This window comes from Suncus etruscus, chromosome 4, assembly GCF_024139225.1.
Source record: "Suncus etruscus isolate mSunEtr1 chromosome 4, mSunEtr1.pri.cur, whole genome shotgun sequence".
NCBI lineage: Eukaryota > Metazoa > Chordata > Mammalia > Eulipotyphla > Soricidae > Suncus > Suncus etruscus.
This window is the reverse complement of record NC_064851.1, coordinates 82,011,285-82,026,742: the sequence shown is the minus strand read 5'-3', so window position 1 is coordinate 82,026,742 and position 15,458 is coordinate 82,011,285. Positions and strand designations below refer to the sequence as shown.

General features: G+C 39.0%; 1 protein-coding gene, 1 non-coding gene and 1 pseudogene across 2 annotated transcripts; 1 reads left to right on the top strand and 2 right to left on the bottom strand.

Annotated features, from left to right (window-relative positions):
- The first annotated feature begins 57 nt into the window (after positions 1–57).
- On the top strand, positions 58–164 carry LOC126008404 (U6 spliceosomal RNA). Its single transcript, XR_007495737.1, has one exon. It is a non-coding gene; the product is annotated as a U6 spliceosomal RNA (small nuclear RNA).
- A 2,561-nt stretch (positions 165–2,725) lies between these two features.
- Positions 2,726–12,306, bottom strand: CCN6 (cellular communication network factor 6). Its single transcript, XM_049772609.1, has 4 exons — positions 12,006–12,306; positions 10,132–10,374; positions 5,420–5,613; positions 2,726–3,007 (listed from the first exon to the last, which is right to left on the bottom strand). Exons 1-4 carry the CDS (start codon positions 12,304–12,306, stop codon positions 2,726–2,728), a joined length of 1,020 nt encoding a protein of 339 aa, XP_049628566.1.
- A 1,780-nt stretch (positions 12,307–14,086) lies between these two features.
- On the bottom strand, positions 14,087–15,181 carry LOC126007124 (Krueppel-like factor 4; annotated as a pseudogene).
- Between the last annotated feature and the right edge of the window lie 277 nt (positions 15,182–15,458).

The following is a 15,458-nucleotide window of genomic DNA, read 5'->3' as shown; positions in this document are numbered from 1 at the left end:
TCCTAATCAATATCAAATATCATCAGAAAATTCCCCTTTTTAAAATTAAGAGAATATGTGCTTGCTTTGGCAGCACATATACTAAAATTGGAACGATACAGAGAAGATTAGCATGGACCCTGCGCAAGGATGACATGCAAATTCGTGAAGCGTTCCATATTTAAAAAATAAAATAAAATTAAGAGAATATAGTTCTTTTAATATTTTATTCGTAGTATTCTTTTCTGGGATTTATATAATGATAATCATGGCTTGAATAGAAACTCTGTACATATATATTTTTATACTTATTTATAATTTTTTAATATTACACCTAAAGTTTCCTACTTTAAAAAATAAATGCTGGGGCCGGAGAGATAGCATGGAGGTAAGGCATTTGCATTTCATGCAGGAGGTCATCGGTTCGAATCCCGGTGTCCCATATGGTCCCCTGTGCCTGCCAGGAACAATTTCTGAGCCTGGAGCCAGGAATAACCCCTGAGCACTGCTGGGTGTGACCCAAAAACCACACAAAAAATAAATAAAAAAATAAAAAGTAAATGCTGGGAGTAAAACACTAAATAGTTTTATATAACAACCACCAACTTTTCAAGTTCACCATATAATTGTTAGCATAACATCGTATTTTTTTAGTACAAAACTTGGCTTATAATCTTTCATCACCTAGTTATCACATGATATAAAATAATATATAATAATATATAAAAGATATGTGTTACCACATGATATAAAATAATCCTGTTCATCACACAACTTAAAAGGTCAACAGTGGTAATGTAATCACCAATGGCCTGGATGAGCATTTGTCTTCTTGTTCTCACTGAGCTGCTCTGTAGCACTTTGTCAATGTGCAAATAAACCCTTTAAGAACTACTTAAACTTTTTTTTTTTGTGTGTGTGTGTGTGTGTGTGTGTGTGTGTGTGTGTGTATGTGTGTGTGTGTGTGTGTGTGTGGTTTTGGGTCGCACCCACCAGCACTCAGGGTCATGCCTGGCTCCAGGCTCAGAAATCGCTCCTGGCAAGCTTCGTGGACCATATGGGATGCCAGGATTCAAACCACTGTCCTTCTGCATGCAAGGCAAATGCCTTACCTCCATGCTATCTCTCGGGCCCCAAGAACTACTTAAACTGTTTCTACAAGTGGATAATAGCAGTTATTGCTAATTGATGCTCACTGGAAACTTCCTAGGTGTCCATCCTTGAAATCTTTATGCTCCAGGACATAAGAGTTGAGAGCTTGTCTGACATGAAATAATCTTTAGAACCTTCCAAAGACAAGAATTTCTAAAATAATAGATGGATCTAAAGAAGACAGACTGGCAGAGTGAGGAATAATCACATCTTTCTTGTGAAATAAGTAGCACTGAGGACACTGCTTCCGATAATAAAATCTATGACAGCATGTCAAAGTTTAAATTTTTAAGTCAGTGCTTAGCCATATATTATAGTTTTTCAATTTATTGTTTTGACTACATTATGTAAATCAGCAACAAGGATTGTGTTACATCTTTTTTTTAGGCTTAAAAGATGTTCACTAAATTTCTATAAATTGATGTGCAGGCTTGGATTATACAATTTTTATAGCATATGCACAAGTTTTATATGCATCCTAGACTTGCCTTAAAGATTTTTAGTAGATGACTTTTTAAGATATTTTAATATGGATTTTTTTAAATTTGACATGGTCTCACCTCTTTAAAAAATTATATCTATGAATTATGGTGAAATATTGTATGCTCTATTACAACTATTAAAGAGGTTTTGTTTCTTGCTCTCAAACTTTACATTTAATGTGTATTTATACTAAATTATTTTATTAAAATATGTTTTTAATCAGTGCACTTGATTTGCTCATAAGTGTCTATAATTCCTGAGTAGTGTTACTTGTCATGTTTTGTTTCTATTTATGTAAATGAATAATATAATGCAGCTTTATGTTACAATTTGTCTTTAATATTTTATCTTTCATTTCAGTATATATTTCAAATCCATAGGATTAATTTAGTTTTCGTTTTTTCCTTTTTTTTTTGGTTGTTTGGTTTTTTGAGCCACACCCAGTGGGGTTACTCCTGACTTGAGGGACCATATGGAATGCTGGGGATCAAACCCGCATCTGTCCTAGGTCAGTCGCTTGCAAGGCAAACACCCAACCACTGTGCTACCACTCCAGCCCTAATGTTCTTTTCAATATAAGCGCAATACTGATGGTTTTTATATTGTAGCCTTTATTTTTTTGGTAGGATTTGGTATAAAAACTTTTAACAAGTAGCTGGAGAGGTACTAGCACCTACTTCCAAATGAAATCTTAATGAACTGATATTTAGGATAAACCAGTTTAAATTATAAAATATTTAGTTTAATCACATGTCAAGAATTAATCTGCATCTTACTTCCTCTATAATGCTTATTAAAGGCAACTAACCTTGTCAGAATACGAATAAATTTTAAATTTTTTATTTGTTTTAAGCACTTTCAACAAAGTATTCTAAATTTTAGTCAGATGTTTTCTTGTAAAGTGTACATTTCTATGGAATGCCTCAACCAGCCCAGATATCTGTACTACATAATTGTAAGCTGTATTTTTTAAGTAATAAGTTTTCAAACTTTACATATTTTTAGGGGAATTATTTTCAAACGTAATGTATGTCATCTCAGAGTACCTAGGTATTCTTGTCTTTTATGTAACTGTTTTATTAAGTAACCTCAACTTCCACCATACACATTTTTATAGAATCTGGAGCTCAGAAAATGTATCTCCTGGATCTTTACAGTTTCTCTGACATACACAAGATATAATCCACAGCATCTTCCATTTAAATGACCTCTCATTTGGGCAATCGAATTGAATGGTAATCATTGTAGACTTATTAGGAGCACAGCATCTCTTATCCAAGCATATTCCACAGAAAGTGGGTTTGTAACTCTGAGTACTTAAGCATCCAGAGAAGGCAAATTTTTCAGCTTTGATGAGTTGGAAAGTAGGTTGGCATGTTTTTCCTTTGGGGATCTAAAAAGATATACAACAGTAAGTCATTCTTTGAATTTGATTATATTAGCTTAGAAAAGTGATAACTATCATATATTTTAGAATTAAAATTATTTCTGGGTATTGATAGTTATTGTTAGTGAGTTATGACACACTTCCTTTTTTTTTTTTCAAATTTTATTTGAGGCATGTGATTTATAGCACTATTTGTGAATTCCCCCAAGAAGTCAGAGAAAAAGCTTTGTGGGGCTAAGAATATATTTTGCAAGATAGAGGTCCAGGTTTGATCATCAGCATCACATGATTCCCTAAGCATCGCCAGGAACACCTCAGCACAACTGGGTATTAGCCCCCAAATCATCTTAATACTGAGATTTCCCTCCAACCAGAGTCATGCTACATGGTCTAACTCCCCAAACTAAGTTTTTTTTTGTTTTTGTTTTTGTTTTTGTTTTTTTTATGGTTTTTGGGTCACACCCGGCAGTGCTCAGGGGTTACTCCTGGCTCCATGCTCAGAAATTGCTCCTGGCAGGTACGGGGGACCATATGGGATGCCGGGATTTGAACCAATGACCTTCTGCATGAAAGACAAACGCCTTACCTCCATGCTATCTCTCCGGCCCCAACATTAATTCTTTAAATGATATTAGAATCTAACAAGAATCTACTTTAAAAAAACTCATACTGTGGAGAAGAAGAAACAATGAAACAGAAAAACAGTGAGGACAGGGCCAACAGATCTCAGGTGCATTGGTAGTGTTAAGGAACTGAAATGGGGCCAGAGAGACAGCATGGAGGTAAGGCATTTGCCTTGCATGCAGAAGGACACTGGTTTGAATCCTGGCGTCCCATATGGTCCCCCAAGCCTGCCAGGAGCAATTTCTGAGCCTGGAGCCAGGAGTGACCTTGAGAGCTGCCGGTGTGACCCAAAAACCAAAAAAAAAAAAAAGAACTGAAATAAATATTCAAGGCAAAATCAACAATCAAACTTAAGAAGGTGCCTGTTATTATGGCATGTTGAGGGAGGGGGGTGGCATGGATGGACTCTGGGAACACTGGTGGAAGGAGGTTGACACTGGTGAGAGATTTGTCCTGAAATATTGTATGTCTAAAATCCAACTACGTATAATATTTTAATCACAATAGTTTAAATACAACTCTAAAATAAAAATTTTAAAAGGCATATAGATGGCCATATGGAAAAATTGTTCTGCATCACTGATTATCAGGGTAATACAAGTAAAAACAACAATTCATGTCAGTATGTCTGCACCGATCAAAAAGAATGTTGACAACTGCTTCTATTGTGGATATGGGAATTAAGGAACCTTCATCCACTGCTGGTTTGATCTTTTGGGGAAAATATTAGACACTTCTTAAAAATCAGAACTAAACTTCCATATAATCCAGCAACCTACTTCTGGGCATTTCTTCCAAGGGCACAAAAACTCTTGAGAAAAGACTTGTACTTTCATGTTAATTGCAGCATTATGCACACACCAAAATTGGGAAGCAATTCAAGTGTCTAGGAACAGATGATTGAATAAAGAAATTGTGATTTACCGTATTTAAAAAAAAAAAAATAGGGCCCGGAGAGATAGTACAGTGGTGTTTGCCTTGCAAGCAGCCGATCTAGGACCAAAGGTGGTTGGTTCGAATCCCGGTGTCCCATATGGTCCCCCGTGCCTGCCAGGAGCTATTTCTGAGCAGACAGCCAGGAGTAACCCTGAGCACCACCAGGTGTGGCCCAAAAACCAAAATAAATAAATAAATAATAAAATAGAAGACTAAAAGTACCAGAACCTAACTACAGAATAAAGTTTAGCATGATAGAGAGACATGGAGTGGGGTAAGAGGGAAGATTAAGGCATTAGGGTCTGGTGAGTAGGGATTTGGAGACATTGGTGTATAGGTATAGGAGGAAGGGGTGTAGTAAGGTTGTATGCTTGAAACCTACCATTGGCAGTATTGTAAAATTTCAAAACACAATGACTAAAATAAAATTAATTAGAAAAAAAACTCATACTATGGGTTCTACTTCAAAATCTTCCCATGCATCAATATCTGATTTCCTCTGAAGTGGTAGAGTTAAAGTCATAATTTGTTGTAGCCGGAGCAAAGTATAGTAAGGTGTTTGTCATACAAGCAGGATAGGATGTTTGCCTTGCACACAGCTAACCTGGGTTTAATTCCCATCATCCTATATGGTCCCTCAAGCCTGCCAGGAGTAACCCATTAGAGCTGCCAGTGTAGCCCAAAACAACAACAAAAAGGAATAATTTGAAAGTTCAGTTTATTTCTGTAAAAATCAAACCTTAAAATCCATGATCTGTCACTTCATAGTGTGTTCATATGTATACACACGCACACACACACACACATGAACACATACACACAGGTCCTTAATGTTGAATAATAGATAATTAACCTTACCTTTACTGTCTTTAATAAGTTGCTGTCACAAGGTTGTATATAACACAATCTTTTCTCTCTTCTCATTTCACAGTTGCTATTTTCATTTGTGACCCTGTTAGATATTCCCATCCCACAAGTTCTAGAGCAAGGAGTCCACTTTGTTGCTTGCACAAGACATTTTCTTTTCCAAATAAGTGGGAGATTCCTGTAAGCTAAAATGGGGAGCAACATAAAATTGTAAATATATGAGTACATATTTATGAGTACATAAATATGTACTCATGCAGATAGATAATAGATCATTTTGATTTTGTTTTTTGACCCAACACTTTACAGAGGTTACTCCTGGCTTCGTACTCAAGGATGACTTTGGCAGGTTCAAGGGCCATATAGGATACTGGGATTGAAACTGGGTCAGGCAAGTGCAAGGAAAGTGCCCTATCTGCTCTACCATCACTCCAGCCCCAATAAATTTTTAGTTAATAGATCTGTCCCTTTTTTGCAATGTAATAAAATAAGTTAATGATCTAATTCATTATTCTTTCTTATTTTCACTCCCTAAATTATCTCCAGTCAAGTATTGGAATATTGATTAAAGATTTGAATCAAAATTTGGATTGAAATCCAATTTCTTAAAACTAAAACTACTTTGTGAAGAACAGTTAATTTACTCATTTGATCTTATTATTTATCTCATGAGTACTAAATTTTTTAATTATTTTGAGGGGCAGGGTGTTTTGGACCACACTTGACTCAAATCTTAATTCTGATCTGTTTTTAGGGATTCAAATGGTCCTCAGAGATTCAAATGAGGTTGGCCATGACATATCCCTGTATAGTCTCTCTGAAGTCTTAAAGTTATGCTTTTATGAATATCTTCCCTTTCTCTTACTCTAACCTGTGACTGATGGTATTTCCAATAGACACTGAAATATTAGGAGAGTCAACATACTTATCAGAATAGTATGGTCTTAATATTTGATTTCATGATATGTTAAAAATGTATATTAGACCTACTGATCTTTTAGGAATTCTCTACATTCTAGCTTCTTAAATTGTGGGTCACAACTCCATATAGAGTCACATAACAGAATGTGGGGGTCATGAAAAATTGTGGCATCAATAAAGGGTTTGACTACAAAGCAACCTCGAATTAATTCAAAGTCAACCTCTTTATGAATCTGTGGCATTTATTGTGCTTTGGATGTATGATTGTGGTTTGGATATATGTGGAGATGTTTCTAGCAACACTCAATTGTATTGCATTTCTTGAGCAAAAAGGGGTTAGTAGTAGAAAAAGTTTAAGCCTATTCTACAGTGACCTATGCTAAGTAATCATTTACTAAGTTATGACAAAGACACAATCTAGATTACTCTCTTTAATTATAAATATTTCCTGTTCCTTCATATTTCCTTCATTGGCTAGCCATTTCAAATCACTTCCAAGACACGAAGGATGAATGAATGAATCTGTGGATGGAAGCGTGAGATTCTGATTATTGCTTAATACAAACAGTTCAAGGTGCAACATGAATATATAGAGAAGACCTAACAGTTCTTCTATCGCTGTAAATTTATTAGGAATTTATCCTGATCATATATGAATCAGGTTTTTTATTTATTTTAAGCAAACTATGTTATTAGTCCAGTGTTTCAAGGCATTTTCTTAACATGAATACTAAAATAGATATTTTTAGGAATAAGGTGATTTGAGTTTGTTGTAGAATATAACAAAATTCTGGCCACGATACTTTAAAATGTTCATCTAATTTTTAAAAGCTTAGCCTAAAAATGCTATTATCAATCAACTTTGGTTTTATCCCTCAATAAAATATTGGATACTACCTTCCTGGTTATTACGATAGGATCTTGCAATTGCCCATAGAACTAAAAAGAGGAAGCAGAAACATGAAAATACCTGGAAGGTAGACAACAGTTTAAAGCCTCAATGCAGGAGGCAGGTTAAAAGCCAGGCACGCATCTGTAATAAATAAAGGTAGGTTATATTATCACATTACCAGTAATCCTACAAGGTAAGCCAAGAGCTGCAGTTGAGGAATTTGTTTAACTTTCAGGAAAAAGAAGGAAAACAGGAAGAGATTTTTAAAGATTTAGTATTTAGTGAGCATTGGGAAAAGCATGGTGCATCATGCTTTATAATAACCAAGCAAAGCTAAATTCAAACCAAAGACGATCTGGAATTAACTCGATGTACCAATTACTATCATAAATGTAGTTTAAAGTGTGTTTGTCCTTGCCCCTAATTTTTTACATCACACTCATATTTGGGACTATAACTGTAATTTCATAGAAAATCATAAAAGAAAAATTCGGGTAGAGTGACTTCCTATGAAAATTATCTAGGTACATATTGGTTAAAGCAAAACACTGTCCCAAATATTATTTGGTAGACTGCTCCTTTTTTATTCTTGTCTCAGGCTTCTCTGACTCTAAGAGATCCATGAAATCCATGACTTTTTGCCTTGGTCTCTTTCTTTATTAAACCAATACCCATCCACCCAAGATGGGGAAGGTCAAGTAATCCAGGTGAGCTTTTACATATCAAAAGGAGAGATTTTAAGGAAAGAGGAAGATAGGAGAACATCTTTGTTTTGGGTTGATAGCTGGGTGTCCTCTTAAAACTGATAAACTTCCACTAATGAAACCAAATTGAACTCAATACCAAGGTGTTCACTTACGGGAAACTTATTCAAACTACCCAGAGTTTGATGCTTGAATCTAGGAGCCTTATATCAAGCCAATCAGATTTAGTATAGAAAAACCAATGTTCTGGACACTTTGAAAAACAAATAAGTTGACTTATAATTTCAAAAGCTATAGAATATTAGTGTTTTACTATTAATTGAATAGATGCAATAGATGCAAAATGATCACAATTTGTCACAATTTTTTCAAATTTACATACATAATCAAAGTTCCTGAGGATGCTTCTTTCATAGTTTCTGCATGACAATAAAATAAATTTAAAAAATGTTTATTTTAGTTTTGGGGCCACATTCAGCTATGCTCAGGGCTTACTCATGGCTCTGCACAAAGGAATCACACGTGGCTGTGCTCAGGAGACCATATAGTGTGCTGGATTTTGAACCCAGGTCACACCTGCCCAGTGTACTATCTCCCCAACCCTCTAACACAAAAATTTTAGAGGCCTTCCCAATGATGCTTGGGTTGAAGTCACAGGCACTACGACCAAGACCAGAAATTTAATTTAGGGTCTCCCACTTGCAAAGCAAGCACCCTTTTGAACTATCTCCCTGGCAACCTAGTTTCTACATCTCTAAAACTGATTCCTCTGAGGATAGTTGCTTTTATTAAATACCAATACCACATAAGTAAACTCCAAACTTTAGCATAGATAAATGTTTCTATGACACCTTTTATTTACTAATCCCTAAGTTATATTTAAAAAGTCATTCTTGACTTCTGAATGAAAACACAGATGTGATTAGGAACCACATATCAATAGTACCGTTTTGAGTTCCCTTTCCTCCCCTGATTCACTTGCTAATGTTTGTAAAACATTCCTCCAAATATCCTTGCATTTAAATAAGATGCTTAGAACAGACCAAAACCAGATTTATAAATAATATTAAAGCTAATTATAATGGTTGACTGCTCAAGATAAACTTATTATTATAGAAACTTTTATTATCAATAGAAGTTACATGCTTCTGTAACATGCATACCTGTGTAACCTACTTTAAAATGCCTGGACATGTATGTGCTTTAATTTGAGAGAAAACATTTTTCCCCTATAACAAATTTAAAACTTGTGTTTTCTATTTTAATAGTGTTTTCAAATTCAAAATATGTCCTTAACTAATTTTTTTTTATCAGTAGTGTTTCCTTTCTGCTTGTTTTATATAAAACAGTGCCTTTAAAATATTTGGAACTAGATTGGAGAGATAATACTGTGGATGGAGTACTTGCCTTATACAAAACTAACCCAAGTTTGATCCCCAGCAGCATGTTTTATTCCCCAAGCACCACCAAGAGTGATTCCTGAGTGCAGAACCTAGAATAAACTCTGAACACTCCAGGTGTGCCTCAAAAAGCAAAAACAAATAACAACAAGATGATAATTTCATTAAATAATAATAAAATCCTTAGAACTGGAAAATTAAAATTTATTTTGGTGGGTTGGGTCACACCCGGCAGTGCTCAGGGGTTACTCCTGGCTTTATGCTCAGAAATCACTCCTGGCAGGCTCAGGGGACCATATGGGATCCGGGATCCGAATCACTGACATTCTGCATGAAAAGCAAACACCTTAGCTCCATGCTATCTCTCCGGCCCCAATAAATTTTTTTGTCTAGGGTGTATGTTAAAAATGTTAGTTCAATTTTTTCTGGAATGAGTTTGGGAGTAAGTAGTATCTTAAGAAAATATCTTAAGAGGGTTTTCTGATCTTATACAGTTTTAAAGAATGGGATATTTTATGGAAAATAGTCTGAAACATTTTCTTTCAAAAAAATGTACCTGCCTAGGCAAAGACTGAGTAAGCAGGAATTGTCCAATCAAGTCATTACTAAGTAAGCACCAATTAGTGCTCATGAGATGAGAAAGGAAACAATGAAAGGACTCTAATGGTGCTGAAGGGGCAGTAACTTTGTACCTGAAAACCATAAAAGTAACACCAATACAAGCCAGAGTAAGCTGAAGACAAACAAGAAAAAATTATTCATAAAAACTGTTCAATTTATGTGCACCTGGCATTGTTTTGTAGCTTGCTGAACGCTGCTGTTGTAATGATTCCAAGTCACATTTTGATGATTCAGACTTCTTTCCACCTTTGACCCCAGAGCAGTGACGACCAGTTAGCTTGGGGATGAACAGGGGTGTGCAGCCAATGGCCCCACTCACACAGAGGCAACTGAACAGGGGATTGGGCTGAAACACTTGGCCATTATGATAATGTACCTTGTTGAACTCACATCCCACAGCAATGAGGTCTGTAAAAAGAAAGCAAAACTGTCAAAGAAGCTGTAGCAGGAAAGATAAGCCTTCCCTCTATGAGCCTTCTAGAAGAAATAGCTTTCTCCTTTCTAAAGCACACTTCTCTAGCTTAGGCCCCATCTGGAATCTCTTTCATGAACATCTGTAAGCAGGGAAAATGACACATTTCTTTTCTATTGTAGGCTATCAACTCCCAGTGGTCACTTCTAGAATTAAGTTCACACAAAAGCTCTATTCTAAAGTTCATTTAAACAAATCATAATGCGTGCTCGCTTCGGCAGCACATATACTAAACAAATCACAATGAGTATGAGTGTGAGAAAATGACTGAATCGAAGATAGGAGTAGTGACTGTTGATAATCATGTTTTCATGGATGTCCTCCATATGAGAAAATATCCTTCCTTTCTTTTTAATTTTTCTTGCTGTCTAGACTGAAACCCTGAGTCTGTTAGGCTAGGGTCACACCCTGTGGTATTCAGGTTTTATTCCTGGCTCTGCATTCAGAGATCATTTCTGGTAGACTTAGGGGGTGCCACTGCTTGCCAGGGATAGAACCCAGGTTTGTCATGTGCAAGGCAAGCACCCTACTCACTGTACTATCATTCCAGGCCCAAGGATATATAAAGGATCAAACAGTGACTATTTAGTCATTGCAGACTATTTGATGGCATAGCCACTGGGCTCTGACTTTTTTTTAGGGGGTGGGCACACCCTGTCTGACTCATGGCTCTGTGCTCAGAAATCACTTCTGATAGGCTCGGGAGACCATATGAAATGCTGGAGATTGAACCTGTGTCTGCCACACAAGGCAAATGCCCTACTTACTGTGCTATTACTTTGGCTCCTGGACTCTGATATTTAAAGCATCACAAAATACATGTTACTGAATGTAGTCAAGATTTGGTCCACAGTAAGCCCAGCTCCAAAGAAGTGTTCTCATTCCATGTTCAGACCAAACTACCAATAACTTGCCTTCCTCTTAGACTTTCCTACATTAAACAGTCCAACTGACATGAGTGTTTCTCTTCCCTTAAACTTTTTATTAAACTTCCCTTTAACTTCTTATTTTAAATAGATTATCATCCTGAATTTTTTAGGTTTTGGAAATTTATTAGATTTTAGTACATCTCTAATTCTGATATCCATAAAGCTGAGGGGCAAATAGACACGTGGAGTTCAGCCTTCATTTTTAAGGAATCTGCTTTAGTACTGCTAGGTATACATTCTTACATTTTAGGCAAGATTTTTATCTTTTAGTTACAGAAAAGGATGAATTCAGACTCCGTCTAACAGCATTGTTAAAAAGGTGTCATTTTATTATGACACTTTAAGAAGTCATACTGTACACATTTTCTCTTATTTCTATCATTAAAGATTATTACAGGAAAAGAATGACAAGATGATTTCAAGGCAATAAAATTGTACCAGAGGTTTTCAGGCATTTATAAGCAAACTGCTCACTTCGCATGTGGTCCAATCTGATAGGGTTCGTCCCACTGGTGTATAAATACTACATTTGCTTCATATTAAGCCCAAATAAGGTGATAATCCCAAATTATCAATTGGGTGGGGGGAATCCTCCTGTACTGTCTCAGCCTTTCCCACCAGGCCCTGAAGGCACTTACATGCACATATGCCTGTCTCATACCGAGGCTGGTCTGCAGAATAATCACAGTACAGCCCTTTGTGTGGATCACAGACATCAGCTTCATTGCAGAAGTCCCCAGGTTGCTTGGCACACATCTTACAGCACCCACAGCCGTCCCTCACCAAGCTCACTCCAGGAACACAATAGGGCCTCTGACGAGGGCATGTACAGGGCCAATGGCAAAACTGTTTCCGAGGATGTACTTCCAGGGCTTCTGCAGGCCTGCCTTCAGGTGCCGTGTGCAACTGCCCAGGGCTCTGGGCCCCACTGCAGAACATCATCTGATAAAAAAGAAACAGTTTCTCATACCCATGTATAATTTTATAGAAACAAAACTCTTAATTGGTAAGACAGTGTGGGAGGATGTGACAATAGGAATACTATCCAGCAGCTTTTGATATATCCATTCTTCTTAAACTTCTCTTTACTTATCAACTGAGACTTAACTCCTTTTACTTTATCTTTTCTTTTTTTTGGTTCTTTGGGCCACATCCATTTGATGCTCAGGGGTTACTCCTGGCTAAGCACTCAGAAATCGCCCCTGGCTTGGGGGGACCATATGGGACACGGGGGGATCGAACCGAGGTCCTTCCTTGGCTAGCGTTTGCAAGGCAGACACCTTACCTCTAGCGTCACCTCACTGGCCCCTCTTACTTTATCTTTTTGTTAATGGCTCCTTCTCAAGATCCTTGTTCTTTTTTTTTTTCCTTGCCTTATTTTTTTTTTTCCTTTTTCTTGATAGTTTGCTAGGGACCACACCTGGTGATGCTCAGGGCTAACTCCTATCTCTGCACTAGGGAATTACTCCTGGAGGACTGCAGGGACCATATGGGATACCAGGGATTGAACCCAGTTCAGCCACATACAAGGCAAATGTATGTACTGCTAGACTATGACTCCAGCCCCCTCTTTCAACTGCTCAAGTATCTTCCTTCACTATGTCTTATAACTACCATCCACACCTCTTATTGAACTCAGACTCCACTAAACAGATCTCCACTTTGGTGTTGGAGAGCCATAGTACATTTAACACAACCAGAAACAAACTCCCCATATCCCCATATACTTTCTATAAAGTCTCTACTTGAGCAAATGCCAACTTTATTTTCCCACAATCTTTCAGTCAGGTCATGTTTGACTCATATTTTTTTAGAATATTATAGGTTTATTTAAAATTTAATTCTCACCTTGAGTATGCAAAATACAAACACCACAAAATGTTCATTTTGCTTTGTGTTTTACAAATATACAAAATAGAAGTTTGCTTAAATTTATATTATATATTTATTAAGGCAAGGAACTATATAGAAAAAACAACATTTGTTCTGCTTAAGGCATACTTGGGAATAAACCATTGTACAAACTATTGCACATCTGAAACCACAGTGCATAACAGATTGTCTGCATAAAATTGGTAAAGAAATAAACCAGGTGTATTTACCTGACTTAGGTCATACAGATAGATCGAAAGACAAAAATAGATTTTCCTTCTCAAAGTATGCAGCAGTTTGAGGACTTTGGCTTCTGTGTTTGGTACCTTTAGAACCAAGACTCACCAAGCACCATCTTTAGGCTATTTATTTAGGCTATTTATTTTTCTGTACCTGAATTTCTTCTTCTAATATAATGGCTTTTAGAAGGCAAAGGCAGAGAAAATACAAGTTGATCTTTATACTTATATTGCATGGGAACATAATTCAAGGGGATTTTGGTTTTCCCTCCCCCAACGCACAGATCTAATTTTTACCCTGATATCCACAAATTCCAGTTAACCCCTTTGGCGGCATCTTGTAAGTCCAGGAATATTCAAGTTGGAGTTTTAAAAACTGGAATGATAAGAAGATCCAGTCACAGACCCGTCTGTTCTTTGATTGTCTTTTGGTTTCTTCATTGTTTCCTGATTATCCATCGTTCATGAGTGGCCTGTTGGGAACTTGACCATGATTGTAGTGCTGTCCAGCTGGGCGTACCTCCCTCTTCTGGACAACAGTGTAAAAGGTTAAAAAATACTGAATTCTCTTCTGGCAGTGTGGGTCATACATAGCCACTGTTTGGGACTTAAAAGTGCCTCTTCATGTGTAAAGCAAGGTGGTCTGACCTGGAGAATGCCCGGTGCTTGCGGTAGTGCCTGGTCAGTTTATCTGAGTGGGCAAATTTCCACCCACAGCTGTTCCAGTCACAGTGGTAAGGTTTCTCACCTGTGTGGGTTCGCAGGTGTGCTTTGAGATGAGAGCCCTTCGTGTAGGTTTTGCCGCAGCCCGCATAATCACAAGAGTGAGTGGCAGTCCTTTTCTGGGGCCACGACCTTCTCCCCCTCTTTGGCTTGGGCTCTTCCGCCAGGCAGGAGCCGGGTGGCATGAGCTCTTGGCAATGGAGCGCAGTCGCCTGGTTCTGTACCTGGTCGGTCAGGAAGGCCGGGTAGTTGGGCCCGGCGTGGGGTGGAAGCCAGGGGGTAGCGACAGAGCAGGGTGACAGTCCCTGGCGCTCAGCAGTTCCTCAGCACCCAGGGTCGGGGTAGTCCTGCTGGGGAGCTGCTGCTCCAGGGAGAAGTCGTGTGCGGACGGCCTGTGGCCATTGCTCAGGGAGGGACACGGCCTCCTGCTTGATCTTGGGGCCCGCCGCTGTAGGGCGTGACCACCGCCGGGTGGCTGCCGTCGGGGCTGCCTTTGCCGATACTGATGACCGACTGGCTGCCGTCCTCGCCGCCGGGAGCGCTCAGCGAGGACTTGAGCACGAACTTGCCCATCAGGCCGCTGCCTGGCGGTGGCTGCTGCCGCGGCGGGATGTACACGGGGTCCACGTCGGGCCGCAGCAGCTCGGCCACGAAGCCGCGCGACGGGCTCACGTCGTTGATGTCGGCCAGGTTGACAGGGCGGGTGGAGGCGCAGACTCGCGGCTGTCGAGGAGGCCACCTCCGTCTCCACCTCCACCACCACCACTGCCGCCGCCGCCGGGGCCGGTGGTGGAACCCGGGGCCACGACCGAAGGGTCGCCCCCGGCCCGGATCGGGTAGCTGAAGCTGCAGGTGGGCGGCGCCCTGGCCGGCCCGCTGCTCGACGGCGGGGACGAAGAGGAGGCGGAGGAGGGAAGGGAGAAGACGCTGCGTCCAGCAGGTGCTCCGAACAACCGCTGGCGAGAGGAGCTCTCGCACATGAAGCGGCTTCCCCCGGTGCTTCCCGGTCGTGCCTACGACCTGGCGGCCACCACCGTGGTCAGCGCCGATCTGGAGAGCAGCAGCGCCCTGGGCGCAGCAGCAACCCGGAGCTCCTCCCGAGGAGAGAGGAGGAGTTCAACGATCTCCTGGACCTGGACTTTATCCTCTCCAACTCGCTGTCCCATCAGGAGTCCGTGTCATTGACTCATATTTTATATCTAGTCTCACCTGTGAATTCTGTTGTTTGAAATTTACCAATTTATTTAAACTATATTC